The 17588-nt window shown below is 40.3% G+C and overlaps 1 protein-coding gene across 1 annotated transcript in view; it reads left to right on the top strand.

The window, feature by feature from the left end:
• The first annotated feature begins 453 nt into the window (after window positions 1–453).
• The window catches only part of LOC130171318 (protogenin A-like), a 31414-nt gene continuing 14279 nt past the window's right edge, over window positions 454–17588 (top strand). The window contains exons 1-10 of the mRNA XM_056379302.1: window positions 454–558; window positions 2098–2400; window positions 10532–10676; window positions 10862–10995; window positions 11273–11569; window positions 11667–11826; window positions 12216–12463; window positions 14276–14440; window positions 15486–15791; window positions 16709–16897. Of these exons, the coding sequence (XP_056235277.1) occupies window positions 492–558; window positions 2098–2400; window positions 10532–10676; window positions 10862–10995; window positions 11273–11569; window positions 11667–11826; window positions 12216–12463; window positions 14276–14440; window positions 15486–15791; window positions 16709–16897 (2014 nt within the window). The 5' untranslated portion in view covers window positions 454–491. The remainder of the gene's footprint in view (window positions 559–2097; window positions 2401–10531; window positions 10677–10861; window positions 10996–11272; window positions 11570–11666; window positions 11827–12215; window positions 12464–14275; window positions 14441–15485; window positions 15792–16708; window positions 16898–17588) is intronic.

Here is a 17588-nt window from a genome sequence, read left to right on the forward strand (position 1 = left end):
ATATAGTTGATTAATCAACTAATCATTTCAGCTCTACAGTGTATGTTTGTTTCTGGGTACGTGGTTAAATAATGAAACTTCCATATACAGTGGGTCAATACTTGTGTATTTTATTTCCCTAATGGAGGATTGTGGATGCAAAACTCGTAATAGATTACTGTTATATAGCTACTTTTATGTAGCTATATTCAGGATTATGTATGTTAAGGATTATATAGTGTGATGCAGAGACTGCCACAACTAAAAGTTGTGTGGAGTCTGTCAGAGCAGAGCAGGACGCATGAGTGTAGGGCGTCTCTCTGCAGCCAGGGGGCGCTGGAGTAAAAGCTTCACTGTGACCTGGAGCTGTGATTAACTGACTGTCCATCCCAGAGGAGGGAAGCTGTCCTCCTGCAGCCCTCTACACGGGTGCTTCTCGTCAGTAGCAGCCCAGCTCATCTGGAGGGAACAACTATGAGAGAGTAGCTAGCATGCACGGACAATTAATGTAAATGGCGCCTTTCACAAGGAAAATATATCAGCGTTTGCTGTTCATTGTCGTTTTTCTTCCAATCTCAGGTAAGGAGCATTTTCATTGACTTTTTGTGAAAGAGTGAAAACACTAATTGAATGTCGGGTACATCACTGTGACTGTCCGTCATGTTTGTCTGTGGGATCTTTAACAGGAGCTGGCCGCCGGTCTGTAACGTTACGTTTAACTTGTATAGCTCCTCTGTAACTTAACGGTTGACGGTTAGATTGTCCGAATGCTACCGAGAAGCAACAAGCCAACATTTAACTATCACCCAGCCTCAAGAGGAATAAACCAGAAAGAGCCTGACCTGAATAACCTGTTTCGACATTTACATTAATAACTTTAATAAATAAACCTGAAGTTAAATTATTAATTTAAACGACCCAAAAGGCTAAATGTGACCCGGGTAACTGTCCTGTTTTCGCTAATTCAACCGTCAGTCCTCTTAGAAACAGCCTCAACCGTCAGCCGTTGTATATAAAAGTCAGTTAACGGTTCTAATGTTTCACTCACCTCTTTTCATTCTTCAGTTTAACCAACTCTAACTCTATTAAAAGATCTTTGTTAACTTTATGGCCAACCATTTAAGTGCAATACTGTTCTAACCTACAACTAAATATAAAGAGATAGTAAAAGTGCTGCTAGTGAGGTATTTTTTGATAAAGGTCATATTGATGTTTGAAGTGAGTAGTTAGAGCAGATCAGGCAAGAGCAAGGTGAGTAAAGAGGGTAAAGTATTTTGCTACAGTTTGATTTGGTGATCTTCTAACCAGATTCATACAATTACAGCAGCGTGTCTGTCCAACGAAAACAATCTAATGCATTACCAATACAAAATCAATACATATATCAAACATATAGCTGATTTAGGAGATAAATGACTCAGGAAAGATGCAGGCTTCATGCATGCCCCCCTCCTTTGATCTGTGAGAAAATCCTTGTTGTAAGATGAAAATATTTGCATAGTTGCAGGTTGTAATGTAATGGCTTAGTAGAAGTAGAAGTAGAAGTGAAGAACCTGCAACATGTTATGTTGTGATATATTACATTATAGCCTTTTAGGAAGGACACACTCTCCAATCAGTCCTCAGAGGTCACATTGTAGAGTTCATGCTGAGAGTTGGGTAATAGGTTTCTCTGTAGACTACAGGGACTAATAGGATCAACTGTTTCACCTTGAGCTAGTGACTTTATGAGCCATAAGTAATTGGATTAAAGTGGAGCAGAAAGACTTTATAAAACTACAGTGTGATTACTGTACAGGACAGTAGACCTGCTGGCACACCTCCAAGCCTCTCAAATGTGATACTTCACTTTAGTAGGAAGCTTTAATCCGTGTCACACTTGTATCCATCTGACACTGTGAAAACTGATAATATCCACCCACAGGATATTGAGCTACAGCCTCCAATATGTGTAATTTTCAGAAAAGCATGCAGTGTAAGTGTAAGTAAATGCTTTAAACTCTTTATTGAACTCCTGGCAGTGCCCTGCTCCTCTGCCCTGACAGAGGGGCCCCCATACGGATAACCACCTTCATTTCTCATGTGCTCCTCTATCTGTTTTCCCCTCTCTTTCTGCAGGTGTTTTATGCTTTAGTGAGTTATTTTTCATCAAGGAGCCCCGTGATGTCACTGTCATGCGAAAAGAAGCTGTTATTTTGGACTGTCAGGCGCATGGAGAGGCACCCATTGATGTCAGATGGCTCAAGAATGGAGTGAAAGTGGTGGAGAATGAACGGGTGTACCTGCTCTCCAATGCCTCCCTTTATATTTCCGAAGTGGAGAGCAGAAGAGGAGACAAATCAGATGAAGGGTTCTATCAGTGCCTCGCTCAGAACAAGTATGGAACAATCCTGAGCCAGAAAGCCCGTCTTACAATCGCAAGTGAGTATCATGCTGGAATCACATTGGAAACGGTATAGTGTGGAAGAAGTTAAATCTCTGTAGTGTTGCATGAATGCATGAGTCATGCAAAGAGATTTAAACATATAAACATCACTGTTCATTTTATGTATTTGCCTTTTTTTGCTGCTCAGTGTTGCATTCAGGGCAGCTTTGGAAGTGTTAGCAGGAAGAGGGACAAAGTCTTCAAAGTTGGAGCCCAAAAGAAATACTGTTTGGAAGGGGAATATGCCCATTGGTGTGTTAATGAAGGAGCAGGAGATTTGAAAGGTTAGGAGCTGTCCAGGATACCGGCTCTGCAATGCTAAAGAGCAGATGACCCCTATTCACAGGCCATGGCTTTCATGTTATTGCACCCTGATCGCTTGAGGAATTGTTCTTTTGGAATGCTTTCTCCTCCAGCACTGCGGAGTTGGCCTCGTATTTTAAAGGGGGAGTAGAGAAGCTTCAGGCAGTGTTAGTCTTTTGGGTCATTATATCCCCTCCTCCTACCCCACAGGTCATGCATCTTGTTGTGAACACTTTTTCAGAATGTATGTTAACCCTTTTAACATGCATGCAATGTATTCCCATCTGTACTAAAACATGCATTTTTAACATTCCAAGCAAAATTTTGAAATTTAATTTTACACACACATTAATTTTAATGAGGAAGAAATTAGCTGTTTTGCTTGTCCAGGGTTTATAATCCTTGTTTCAATTTACTTCCATGGTGGAAGATTGTTTTACTTTAAAGTCCATTCCTCCGGCAGTGTGATGCTGATGTTGAGAAGATCCAAGTAGTTGTTGAAATGTGTAACTGTTGACACTCTGAAGATTAACTTAGATGATTTGCTTTACGTAAACTTTTGAAAAATCTATTAATGAACGTTGGGTTAATTAAACTTTATGGACAAATTGAGTGCAGTTAGTGTGAGTTACATAACAACTGTTGATTTTCTTGAAGTTGTACCTGCATGTGATTCACTCTGGTAGACATCCCAGTCGTAACTCAAATATTTTCTGGTACTTAAAAGTATATGTAGTTTTATTAATTAATTGAGTAGTTTACCTGCTTTATAGAAGTTAAGAGGTGATAAAGGCTGCCTGTAAGCTTTACTAGTCTGTTTTAAAATGGCACTTAGACATGCTTTAGGGTCTATCTGGAAGCTCATAAAATTTGCACATACCTGAGAAATGCTCAGTTGAAGGACACAGAGGTAGCAGTGGGGGTTGTTGCGAGTGGTGTGCACACACACATACGTGCACACACACAAATGTGAATTGTCGTTTCCCAGTACCACTGCCTTGCCCTGAGAGTCTGAATGACCAAACTTTATTGCAGGCCTTACCAGGTCAGTAGGGGCTGGAGGCTTTGCACATAATTGTTTTCTGCCTCACTACTCTGGTGAAAGAGTGAAAAGCTTTTCACTCTAACCGTTTTTGTCCACATTACCCCCCAGTGCTATGTAAGAAAAGGGTTTCTTTGGTGGCCGTTATTTGCCCTGGTGTCAGTGGACGAAACAGTTGGACCTGTTGACCACAGCAAGGCTAATTACATTAATTGTAAAAGTTAAAGAACAGAGGTTGATTCCAAGTTTACATTTCGACTGAAATCTCAGGGTTGCAGTCGTCATGAAACAGCATGATTCTCTTGTATGACCTGCCTGTTGCATCAAAGGTCTGCTCAGAGATGTTGGCAATGAGTGTGTCATCTATTTTAAGTTTTTAAGTGGAGAAAGACTGTACATGAAATTGAGTTTATTATGAACATATTCACTGTCACTGTGTCCTGAGGTCTTCTGTCAGGCCCCAGTACCTCCTTTCCCGGGCCATAGAGAGATACCTCTCATCAGCTATGGCACCACTTCCTTCCATATAGCTTAGTTCTTCATAAGATGTGAGTAAAGGTAATGATTGAAGCATGTTTTATACCTGAAGTGAAAGAATCGTACCACTTGTGAGCTTTTCGACCCTATGCTCATATGTTGAAGCTGTGGACCTCCTAGTTCTTCTTTGAGGAATGTGATGGTGATGGAGGGTAACCTGAAACAGTAGGTTGCTAAAGCGCAAAGTTGAGAGGGGATTTAGCCCTGATGAAAAGGTATGTGACACATGAGCCTCATCATGTGACTTTTGTCAATAGACTTGAGATTGATGAGGATTTCAGTAGAGAGATTGCCTCCTGAGTTGGCTCTTATTTTTTTCTCCTTGCATCATGTGACCACACGTACATGATGCATGAAAACAGAGGAAAATGTCAGATTTATTAAGAACTTTCACAGGTATGGTCCAATTGTCGCCCACAAGTTGGTGTAAATTTGTGAATTAGGTGGTGAGAATTTCTCAGAGATGTCAGCATTGCAGTCAGGATAGTGTCAGACATGTTGATAGGTTAAAAAAAGATATTTGAAAGAGCTGTTGCAGTTCAATTAAAAAGTTTATCTTAACTGCGAATAATCCGGCTGCTGGTAAAAACCTCCTGAACGTCTGGATCATAAGTTATCAGAGAAACAATCGAAACGAAGGTTAACAGCTCCCAGCCCTTTCCTGTCATCCTGTGTCCGCCGCATAGTTTCGAAGAAACACTGACTTTTAATGTGAAACTGGTTTATTCTGGGCTTTTACTGGTTATGCTCACCGAGTCTGTTTGATTTGGAGAGGAAGAGACCTCTGGATAAATCGGCTCCCAGTTAAAAACTCCTGAACAACACTGAAGGAATCCAAATTGGGAGAAGCTGATGGCAATGGTGGTGAAGATAACAACTCCCATGATCCCAGGTTACTTCACAGCATCACCACATGCCATCTTTATTTATTGTTTTGATTGAAACACCCCTAGTGGCAGAAGTTACATACTGTGCGTTTAGTGAGACAGCTCAAAGCCTGGAGTCTTGTTTTTCTCCTCTGCTGGACACGAAAGGTTACCATGGTTCCCCTGAACGGCAGGCCTAGAGGTCAAAGGTTTCTTTAGATTGTTCAATAGATGGAGGGCAGTGAGACAGTTTAGTTTTATCAGTTGCCACAACAGTCATCAGCGGTTCTACTTTTGTTTTCATGAACATCTTTCTCTGTTTAATTTGGCGTATTAACACAAATTTAATTTAAATTAAAGTTTTATTTATCTGGCATCAACTTATTTTTCTAATATACTAACAACAAAGGATAAAAGTGTTATTTACAGATTGACTTCTTTAACTCCATGTTCTGACCTGGAGATTAAAGACAATGAAGCCACTGTCTGTGGTGAGTGGAGGGTTGCTGATGAATGATTGGAAAACTTTGTAGCAGAGATAAGAGATTGGAGGAGGGGATGAATGCTCCTTCCAACACCACTCCCCCACCACCATGTCAGTGCTTTGAGAGGTCACGCCGCTCATGGGAATAGTTCTTTGTTTAGCCTGGCCATTGGTCACTTGACTATCCTTGCAGCATGTGTGGAGAAGCAGCACATCTGCCAACCAGCTAGTGATTGATTTTTGGGCTCTTTCAGCTTTGCATTCTTCTCCTTCTTGCTTATCATCCCTTATTTATTATTTTTCCAGAGCCTTCAGTGGGGTCATTTAACGTTTTAAAGGACTCATCACTCAATTGAATAGCGGTGTCTTTCAGTTGGAGTTGTGGAATGAATAAATGTAAAATAAACTTATTTGGATATTACTTGCAGGGCACTCTAGTTCACAGGAATAGGACCCATGAGAGGGGCACATGTAAAACTTGAGAGGCTTGTTTCAGTAAGTCAGTGAAGGTTTTTCATGGACCTCCTCATGCTGAAGGCCATCAATTTAACATTCTGCCTGAAGGATCAGGAGAGGATGATCAATTTTAATGTCTCCCCTAAAAGATGGGAGCCTGGGGGGTGGGTTGGGCTGGGGATGGTTGGGGGGCATCATTGCCATCCACATAGCTGAGGAGCTGAACACAAACTGCTTCTGTCATCCACAATGTTGAAGCTATGTCGAGGTGAATATAGTTGGCAACATTGATGACAACTTTTCTGCTCATTAGAAATTTGAATAAGGACTTTGGAAGTGGGTTTTTTTTTTTTAATTATTCATCTTCAGTGGAAAATAATTTGTATTATTCCAGAATAATACCCTACATTTGGATTTCGCAAGAAAGCACCTACAGTTTCATAAAAATATCCTGTTCCAGCACTTCAGGGTCACTGAGATTGTATCTGACACAGCACGTTCCCTTACCTGAATAAGAACTACACATTTTAATTATGATATAGAAAGTGCATATTGTTGAGACGTGTAAGATGTGCTTTGGTGAAAACCACTATGACAGGTATGTCTGTGTTTGATGTTATTTTTTAAATTGAAAGCAGGAAAAGTGTTGTCACAATTAAGAAGACCAAACAAAAACAAAAAAAGATTGTTGGAGGTCTTTTTAATATCCCTTTTTAAGTTTAAAATGGAAAAAAACATATAGGTATATATAGGTGCTCTGGCTGAGAAACTGATCACAGTAACCAGAGGAGAGAGGGCTGAACTAATTCCTGGTATGTGTAAGGGAACCTTTGTTTGGGCCTGACCTGTCCACTGACCTTCAGTTTGTTGAGGTGCTGGCTTCAGCAGCCCATCTGTTGCAAGCTGAAGGGAAGAAAACTCAGTTTTGCTTTTCAGGTTCAGTTTGGACCATAGGGAGAACATACTGTAATAAACCAAGACGGCATATGGACAGGCTCATGTTTGTATCTCCAACTTTGAATTTGGAACTCTGGACAATCCTCTTACTTTAAGTCAGGCATGCAGTTAGTTTTAACATTGTGATTCAACACGGCACAACTTTTGCGTATTAAACTTACGCTGATTTTAAAAGAGAAAAAAGACTCCTGTGCTGAGGCAGCTTTTAAATTCATCGTAATATTTTAGCTGTGGTGTAATGTCTTGCAGCAGCTGGACTACATGTGTTGTTGTATTTGTTGTAGTAGCAGCTACTGGCAGATGTCATTGATACAGCAGAAAAGGATATTATTACAAAACAGCATTTAAAAACTTTCGCAGCTGGAGAGTGATGTGAGAGATTGTTAGGCAGTTTGCGGAACAGCAGTGCTCATTTTGTGTGGCCATGCACGGCTCTGCCTGAGTTGGGTGCTAGCCAGGATTTGTGGAGGTCAGAGGTCAGAGGTTAGATTGCTGGGAAGGGCAGATGGTCAGAACTGTTTCTTCATGCTTTTGGGGAATAGGCAGAGGTATTTACTCTAAGTCTGAGTTTGCGAAAAAGGCTGTGACAAACAAGACCAAGGGTTTCATACTTATATATTTTGATATAGTAAAGGAATTGGAAAACACATACTCTCTGTGAAAGTTAAAAAGATTTTCCTTTACTAACACACAGAATAGATGGCCAAATGAGTAAATACATATAATTAAAGTGAATCACAAAGAGCTTGATGTGTTTGCTTTGATTATTTCAGCTGCACATTAGATGCTCCTCGGCAAACATCATCGCACAAAGCAGAAGGTCAGCCTCCCATTTTCCAATTGGGAGTGCTCTGTCCAATGCCCGACAAACCCTTGCAGTTATAGATTTTCCACCTTGTCTTAGTAGTTTATCAATAATCAATGATTATCCTGCTGTTTGTCAATCCAGCATCATTTGACTGAATGGAAAGGCAAAGTAGGGAGGCAGAGGATCAGTGAAGCACATCTCTCATGCCCTGCAGTCATATCACTTCAGGACACTAATGGCATTTTTGTAAAAGTCTGCGTTAAAATGGGGAGGGGGAGGGGCCTCTGTTCACTTCTGTCTTCACATCAAACACCCACAGTGGAGCTAAGAGTGCTAACTGCTCAGAGTAAATTTGATTGAATGTGACCATGGTGAAAAGATCTGATCATAACAACAGTTTGTCCAACAAGAACAATATTAAACACATAGACAGGATTCCCCCTAATACTTTGGAGAAAAAGTAATAAAAGTCATAATTCACTGAATGTCAGTCAGAGCTCTACTGCTGTTTCACACCAGAACACCTGGCAACATTGTCTACACACAGTCATCCATAATGGCCCTGATAGACACTCCTGTGTATTTATGACAGGGATTTTCTCGGAAGCAAAGGTTACCACGGCATCGTGTTGAATTTCTCTGTGGAAAAATATGCGGATAAGGATGTTCATATCCAATTCAGTACAAAGATTTAGAGTTGGCAATGTGCAAGTTATAGACAAAGTTTATGTTTGTTTCATGTTGAATTGCTCAGGAAATAGTCAGTTAGGTTTTCTTTTATCCACACTGAAGTGTTCCACATATATGTCTCTATTTGTTGGTTGCATACAGCATATTTAAAAGATTGAAGCAGAACAGAAGCATTTTGGATTGTTTTTGATGTTTTTGCTACAGACGTACAGTAGTGTTAATTTGATACCCTGCTTCCTGCTCCTTTCTGTTTCTTCTTTGAGTGCTGATGACTCACTGCAGCAGAGGAAACTCTGGCTGTGAGCACAGAGGCTAAAGAGCATCACAGTTTGTTTGTTTATCCATTACTTAAGAGGTGATAGTTTCATCCTGAAAGCCGGCATCTTGAAACAGGCCTTCTGAAATTAGAAATAATTTGGTCAAATACAAAGTTATCAACAAACTTTATTTTTTCTGTTGATTTGTCCATATCTGTTCCTGGATGATTTGATGTATTTGTGGTAATGAATTTTATGTTAGCATGCTGTGATTCTCAGTGTTTTTTTTTTTTTTTTGGTGCTGTCAGTATTTGCTCTCTATCAGAACTGCAATGCAATTGATTTCTTTTAACAAATGATTGATCTCAGGCTTCTGCAGCTTTTTTAGCACAGAGGGGGATGGGACAGTGGTGTGTGACCTTAATGGCTTTTAGGACTTTTATGGCCCAAGAGGAACCACTGTCAAAGGGGGCATTTATTCACAAAAAGGGCTAAAACAACTTAAATCATTATAAAATGCATACACTTCTGTTGACTGTTTGGTTCACTATAAAAGACTTTATTGTAATTCACGTCGGGCCTCATTTGCTTGCTGCTCAGCTGGTGGCTGACAACAGCTCCGTTTCAGGGAAACCCTATCCACGCAGGATGTAGCTGTTCCACTCCAATCATCACCTTCCTGCAACACTCAGCAGGTCTGTAGCTTTAGGTAATAGGGATCTCTGTTTTCTGACATCCACTGGATCTGACTGAGATGAATGGATGTTTGAAATAGATCAATATGTTTGGAAAGGGGGGGGCGGCAATTGAGAAATAGCATCTGTAAAAAGAGATTTTATATCAATATTTTTTTTTTTTGAAAAAATCTATCTTTATATTGATAATGATTCGAATCCTTAATTATATTTCTTGCTGATTTAAGAGCTTCTTCCTAAACCTGACTTTGTGGGCAGTTTGGTAGAGCTTCTTACTGATTTCATTGTTGGCTTGGACTTCATGCCATGAAAATGCTGTAGTATTATGTTAAAGCATGGTTTGAGACAACAAATGGAGCGAAATACAACACCGGCTTCCCCAACAAAGAAACACCTCAAGGCAAAGGAGTTTCCTTTGACATTATCTTTAAAAAACAACATGTTAGGGATAAAAACATGAATACTCCCTTGGTTGTGGGGAAGAATTACCTACAAACTTAATGTGTTAGTAGAAGCTGTATAACTGGGCCAATACTCCCCTTATTGGCTTTTGACAAATGTTCAACCTCAGTATGGTGTTGAAAAGGTGTTAACATGTTGATTAGTTTTATTAATTGATTAATCATTTAATCTATAAATAAAAGCCTAATACAATCACACAGAGCCCAAGTTTTTAAATGACTTATTTTGTCTGACCAAAAGTCAAATCCAAATAGGCAGGGAGTAAATTCTCACAATTGAGAAGCTGTAACCAACAAATGTTTGACATTTTTGCTTGAGAAATGACTGAAGCGATTAATCACTTATCTAAATAGTTGCCAACAACTATTCAGCCAACCAAATAATCAATGAATTGACTAATTGTGTCAGTTCTACATCTGTTTATTGGGATTTATTGGGAGACAGTATAGCGCCACACTACTAGATAGAGAAAAGGCTTTTTACAAATGTATTACAGTTTGTCAAACATTTCTGCATACATAAGAATTCTTTAATTTAAATGGTCTGTTTTGTTGTTCTGTTTTGCTGCAGGTATCTACTCTTTTGCAATCCAGCCAACATCCATAGTGGTAACTGAAGGTTCAGTCGCCAGGTTTTCCTGCAAAATCAGTGCCCACCCTCCTCCCATAATCACTTGGGAGCTCAATCGAGTCACTTTACCCCTTGCCACTGAAAGGTATGCACTCTGTCGTTTTCATTTTAACTTCACGGTATTCATTTTTTATATCCTTACTCTTCAGCAGATTTTTTTCAAAGCCGGACATGAAAAAAAATTCTGTAACCACTCTTAGCCATTATTAGTCATATTTGATGTGTAATAGCTCAATATTGTAAGTGATAAAGGCTGCATCTATCATCCAGAATCACAGTCCTGCCCAGTGGTGTCCTTCAGATACATGGAGTGCAGCGGGCAGATGCTGGAAATTACCGATGCATCGCTACCAACATTGCCAGTCGCCGCCGAAGCACGGAGGCCACCCTCACTGTCACCCCAGGTATGACACCTAGCTCTCTTTTGATAAATGTATTCTATAAAGAGCATCAGTAGACAGTTTGGTAGTCTATCACAAAGGAGAATCTGTGTTTCCTGAATACGATTACCTAAATCTAGGCAAAGGGAATATGTGATGGGATGAGTGTTGTGTCCAGAATTTAGGTATAACCATATTAAAACAATTACTGCAATATTACAATAAAGATCACGTTGAATCTACAAAACCATATGCACTAAAGCTGTTCCTCTTTCCTCCCTGTCTTTCTCTCTCTCTGCAGCTCCCAGCCCCCAGCTTCCCCAGAGGCCACGCATCATCGCTGGGCCACAGAACATTTCAGTGTCACTGCACCAGAGTGCCATCCTGGAGTGCATGGCCACAGGCAAACCCCGACCCATCATCTCCTGGAGCCGAGCGGACAGCAAGTCCATTGATGTTTACAACACCAAAGTGTTGGGAAATGGCAACCTCATTATCACAGACATCAAGCCTCAGCATGGAGGAGTCTATATGTGCAGAGCCACCACTCCTGGCACACGAAACTACACTGTTGCCACAGCCAATGTCACTGTTTTAGGTAGAGATATTCAGTATACAGAAGTTTGGCTTTGATAATTGATAATTCAAAAGTTTCATATATGTATATATTTCTCACTGATGTTGTTCTTCCAAAGCACCACCGTCCTTGGTTGAGTGGCCAGAAAGCCTGACGCGTCCCCGTGCTGGCACTGCCCGCTTTGTGTGCCAAGCTGAAGGAGTTCCAACACCTCAAATCACTTGGCTCAAGAACGGAGAGAAAGTTCACTCCAATGGTCGAATCAAGATGTACAACAGGTATTTCTCTCTCCATTTAAAGGATGAATCCTGTGATCAAATAAATTCCTTTTTTGAGACGTCAAATGTATTTGCTTTGTATGCACAGAGATAATGAACAGGAACTCTAACTCCTTTAAGCATGAGACACTATTGAGGCACTTATTTAACAGTCATTGTTGACCAATTGTAAACAATCTGAATAAATAATTCACTACTTTCCCTATAGTAGAAAGGAAACTGAATAATTTAAAGCAGTGCAAATGGGGGTTTAGTTGGTTTCCTTATAATGTGTTCCCTTTTCAACTTCCATTGCTTGCTAAAGTTGATTATAGAATGACTACACAGGAGCCTCAGGATGATGCCATCTGCATACATACTAATCATCTGTGTTTATGCGTGTCATTCAGCAAACTGGTGATCAACCAGATCATCCCTGAGGACGATGCCATCTATCAGTGCCAGGCAGAGAACGAGCAAGGATCAGTCATATCCATGGCGAGGCTCATTGTGGTGATGTCGGAGGACCGGCCAAGTGCACCCAGGAATATCCAAGCTGACACAGTGTCGAGCTCTGCCATCCTCCTGGCCTGGGAGAGGCCTCTGTATAACTCAGATAAAGTTATTGCTTACTCAGTGCACTACATGAAGGCTGAAGGTGAGTCATCTGTAAACAAACAAGGAAGCATTTTTGCACCACAAGGACAAAAAGGGAGGAAGGAAACTGGTCATACATTAAGACATTTAATGTTTTGATCTTTACAGCTTCAGGAAATGGCAGTTCAGGATTTTAGATTTTGCCTTTTACAGATGTCATGTCTTGGCTCGTACTTCTAACGTGCTATAGTATTATGTAAGAGCAAGGTTTGAAACAACAAATGGAACAAAATTCAAAACTGGCTTTCACAACAAAGAAACCCTTCAAGGGAAAGGAGTTTCCTTATCTTTAAAAGACAAAAAGAAAACATGAATACTCTCTTGGGTGTACAGAAGAATTCTTTACAAATTTTGTAAAACTTAATACATTAAGACATTTTATTTTCATGATCTTTATAGCCTCAAGCAACAGCAATTCAGGAACTAAAATGTTGCCTCTTCCTGTCTACAAAGTATAATGTCAGAGCTAATCATGTGTTGTCAATGCTATGTTGGTGGGCAAAGGTAAAAAAAAAAATGGAGCACTCCTCCTAAATGAAGTAGAACAACGGCTTTTTCTGGACAAACGGGAGTTAGTCATCTATAGACCATAGCCCTGGAGTTTCAAGATGCAGGGTCCTTTCCTTTTGGTTGATAAAATGCAGGATGCAGACAGAACTATTCACAAAAAGCACAACGGTTGCAGTGTGACAGCAGAAAAGCCTGGAAGCCTTTCAGCTTTCCTGGGAACTCTTGCTGCTGAGAGAGAAGAGTCACATTCAAACAATACAACATTTCAGAAAAAACTTGAGCTTGTTCATTCAAGCACTGCACTTAATTATAATGCCACTGACTTCCATTGGGGGGGTGGGACATACAGAATTCACCTAGTAAAAAAGAAACACCTGCTGGATTTTGTTGGGGATAAGGAGCTCAAAATAAAAGGAACAAGCTGTACAAATTCTCTCTGTTTTATTCTTGAATAACTCGAATCTCTCAAGGATTTTCTGCACTTGATTTAGATTTAGTGACACAATCTCCTTGGCTGTTCATTGACATTGACAGAGTATCACACTGTCAGCTCTGCACCTGAGGTTGCAGACAGAGAGGCTTGGCACTAAATGGAGGCTCTAACGAAAGGAAGAACTAATTAGTCTGTGTGATGGAGTGTCCAAAAGAGTGCATTGTGTGAGGGCAGTGGGAGATTGTGAATTAGACAGGAACGTAGACTTTGTTAGACTTTTGAGGGAGGCTTACTGACGCATTCAGACTGTGGAGAATGCTTTTTTGTTTACTTTCAAGTACCTTGTTTACCAGGTCAAAAATCACACCAGGTAGTTTTTTTCCTCCTCGGGGTACAAAAACGTCTTTTGTGTGACATTGAGATGAATGCCAGTTTGTTTCACCAAATGGCTGTGTTTCAGAATAAGATAAAGTATATGGACCATTGTCTTATTTTGTTATTAACGTGATAAGAATGGACACAAACTGTAAGACTGTGCACTTATTCATTTATGAAAACACGGAGACTAAAAGGTGTGCTATATAGCAACAACATAAGCCTTTGCCAGATTTTTACACGTTTCTTGTTGACTGCATAATGGGTAGGATTATGTGATCCCCGGTTATGTTTTTACATTACAAAACCTGAAATGTTGCTGAAATATGTTGTCAACTTAAAATTCAAATACAAAAAATTGTTTTATCACAAGACAGGACAATTTCCTTTTTAGAAGAAAAATAGCTTCTCATCCAGAAGTACTATTCTCTTAGTTGACATTGATAAGAAGTTGTAATTATTTCAATTCTTTTTACAATGTTGTCATTCGTCCAGGATTGAACAATGAGGAATATCAAGTTGTCATTGGAAACGATACAACTCGCTACATTATTGATGACCTCGAGCCAGCTCGCAACTACACCTTCTATGTTGTTGCCTACATGCCCATGGGAGCCAGTCGTATGTCGGACCACGTGTTCCAGCACACGCTCGAAGATGGTGAGGCATACACGAGATCATAGACAATAAAGTCGATCCCACAGTAAATATGAAATCAAAAAATGGGGAGGGAGTGGAGTAATTGATCTTCTAAGTCTGTTAGACTCTGTTATTCCAGTGGGACCTCAGAGACTGTTTGTTTATGAGATGTTTCAACTGCAGTAAATTAGCTTCATTGTTGACATAAGAAACAATCAAATTATTTGTATGCAGAGTGTGTGTGTGTGTGTGTGTGTGTGTGTGTGTGTGTGTGGTGTGTGTGTGTGTGTGTGTGTGTGTGTGTGTCTGTGTGTGTGTGTGTGTGTGTTTCTATGTACACTGGATGTATGTATATTGTATATATATATCGATATCTGTATGTTCCATGCCCCTGGAGTGTTTTTGAACTCCTGGCAAACCTCATTTGTTCATAGTCTTGGCCTGTGGGTCAAAGGCTGCCATGTGTTTGTTCTACACGACTGAAATTATTAAATGATATTACATAGACATCTGTGCATGCAGGGCAAGCTCAAGGCCAACATAAGTGAGTACTTTGGTAAAGAAAATGTAAATGTCAGTTTACGTTCGGGTGGGATGAAATCCTATATCATTTTATATTGCAATATCACAATACTATACATTTCCTGGAAAATAGATTGAAAAGCTGTTTGTGGATTAAATAACCACACAGGAATGTCTGTTTTGGCTACTCTGTCAAATTCAATACTTGATTGGTCAAGGTAATTTTTCATATTGATTCAAATATGCCATGAAATAGTGTTGCTCATGGATTTCCAACATAATGGCCTAATACAACCAGACATATTCATGGAACTGGTAGGGTATAGGTATAAGTCGTTGACAAAATGATTCACTTTTTATAGCTTCTCATTGCTAAGCCCTTGTTTGTATCTTCTTCTTCTCCTCACGACTGGCAGTATGTTACAAATCTGACATTTTTCATGTTTTAACTTTATCTCACCAATCTCGTGGGTCGTCATCTTAGTTTTACTGCATGATTAAGGATTTCTTTCAGTCTAAACCTTACTGTTTTGTTTGTCCACAGTTCCTCTCCGCGCCCCTGAGCTCAGCCTCACCAGCCGTAGCCCCACAGACATCCAGGTTTCTTGGCAGCCTCTCCCAGACAAGCTGAGTCGCGGCCGAGTGTCTGGCTATCGTTTGTCCTATCGCACCAGTGCTGAGAGTACAGTCTCACAGATGGAGCTACCTGGAGAGAAGACAAATCATCTCCTGGAAGACCTGCAGCCTGACACCATCTACCTTTTGCGTATTGTTGCTTCCACCAGTGTAGGGTGGGGTGAGCAGTCTGCCTGGACATCTCACCGCACTCCGAAGGCATCCAGTGCTCGAGGTACAATATTAGGAAGAGTTGTCTTCATGATTTCTGAAATGGCAGTGTGTAACTACAAATATGAAATCAAAATTTTGTGATTTTCAGAATTTCAAATGTGCAGGCACATTGAAAAATTATTAACATCTACACATAAAGGAAGTTGACACAAAAAGCAGAATTATCACTGAACTCTACCATGGGTCAGAGCAAAGAGGAGCGCTTGCTCTAATAATCTTGTTAAGGCATTGCGTTTGTTACTCTGTGACCTTTGCCCTTCACTGTCAGTAACACTGGAAGGGTTTCAGTCATGGGTCATAAAGGGAGCGACTCAGGCCTCCGGGTGGGAAAGAGTATATGGCTGTTTAGAGCTACATCTGAAGCTTTGAGGCGGGAGGAGGGGAGGATTCGTTTTTTCCTTCCCATTTCCATTTCCCCCTGTCTCCAGTTTAAACTCACACAGGAATCTTCTGTTGGTAAACTTCATTGTCCTCATTCCTAAAATAAAAATGTGTGAAATCACTCCCTTGACTGTTAGTGTGGTTGTCTTTGGTCTGCACTGAGTGTGAAACAGCTGGTGAGGCATCAGATGGTAGTTTCACTTTTCAAAGAAAAAGCTGGGCAGGAACCTCCTCTGTCCATCACATAAACACTTGAAACAGCCTAGAAGAAAGTTTCCAGTTTTCTAAGGATAAGGATTGTCTTTGATCTCTTGTTTGCTTTAAACAGAATTCAGGGAATATTAAGATAGTTTGCTGTGGCACAGTAGGAAAATGGAAAGCATGTCAGCAGCAAGATTTATTTTCACTCACGGAGTAATATTTTGATTACGTGGATGTTTATCTAGAGTGTTTTTGTAATCATGAAACTGGATTGTAAATCCATCTTGTAATATTATTATCAAAATCAAAATGTTTTTCTTTATTTTTTCTCTACAGTTCCTCTGGCTCCCGAGCTACATTTGGAGCCTTTAAACTGCACCACTATTTTGGTGTCCTGGAAGTTGGCACCCAGAAACTCAGCTGGTGTGCAAGGCTACAGACTTTTTTACCATGAGGAGAGCCAGCCTGAGAACGCCCCAGTTCAGCTGCGTGCTTCAGATAATAGACACACCATTGGAGGCCTTGGTGAGTTTTGTTTTACATCATTTGAGTAACCTCCTACCCTTGTGGTATGCAGGACATTCTATATATCATTTTCATGGTTTTTCTTGGGAAAACCATCACTCAGCAACACAACAGAGGCTTCATATTAACACCACAAGTTTCTGATCTCATGAAATTTTGAGGCATGTTTTAACAGTCAATTAAATTAATCAAGTTCAAAAACTTTAGTGTATTAGTTCATGGTGGACAAATGTGGTTAAAAGCAGTAGCATCAATTGACATTCAAGCTTATGAGTGATGAATTGGCTTAACTCTTGTCATGTGTTGAGCAGAGATTCACAAAGCGTGGAACAGAGCAGCACCACATCCCACTTCCATGACCTCCCAACCTCTGTTAGGGGTTCTAGTGTGTGTGTGTCTTTTCAGCAGCTGCTGGTGGAGTTTGGGGCATATCACAGCTCTTCTGGCCTTTAGGTCAGATTCATTTTGGCTTTTTTGTTTGAGAGAGGAGAGGGGGCTCAGGCCAATGCAGTGGACAACTGACCATCTGTGGCAAAGGGGGTCAACCAGGTGGTCAGCAGCTGACTTGTAAATCAGGAAGCTCAATGCTGGAACAGGATCAGAAAGAAAGAAAGAAAGACAAGGAGGAACTATAAATTACTATAGGTGTTAACTCTAACTCCTGCAGGCATTTAGTTAGTTAGATATTTAG

The sequence above is a fragment of the Seriola aureovittata genome, chromosome 1 (genome assembly GCF_021018895.1).
Source record: "Seriola aureovittata isolate HTS-2021-v1 ecotype China chromosome 1, ASM2101889v1, whole genome shotgun sequence".
Lineage (NCBI taxonomy): Eukaryota > Metazoa > Chordata > Actinopteri > Carangiformes > Carangidae > Seriola > Seriola aureovittata.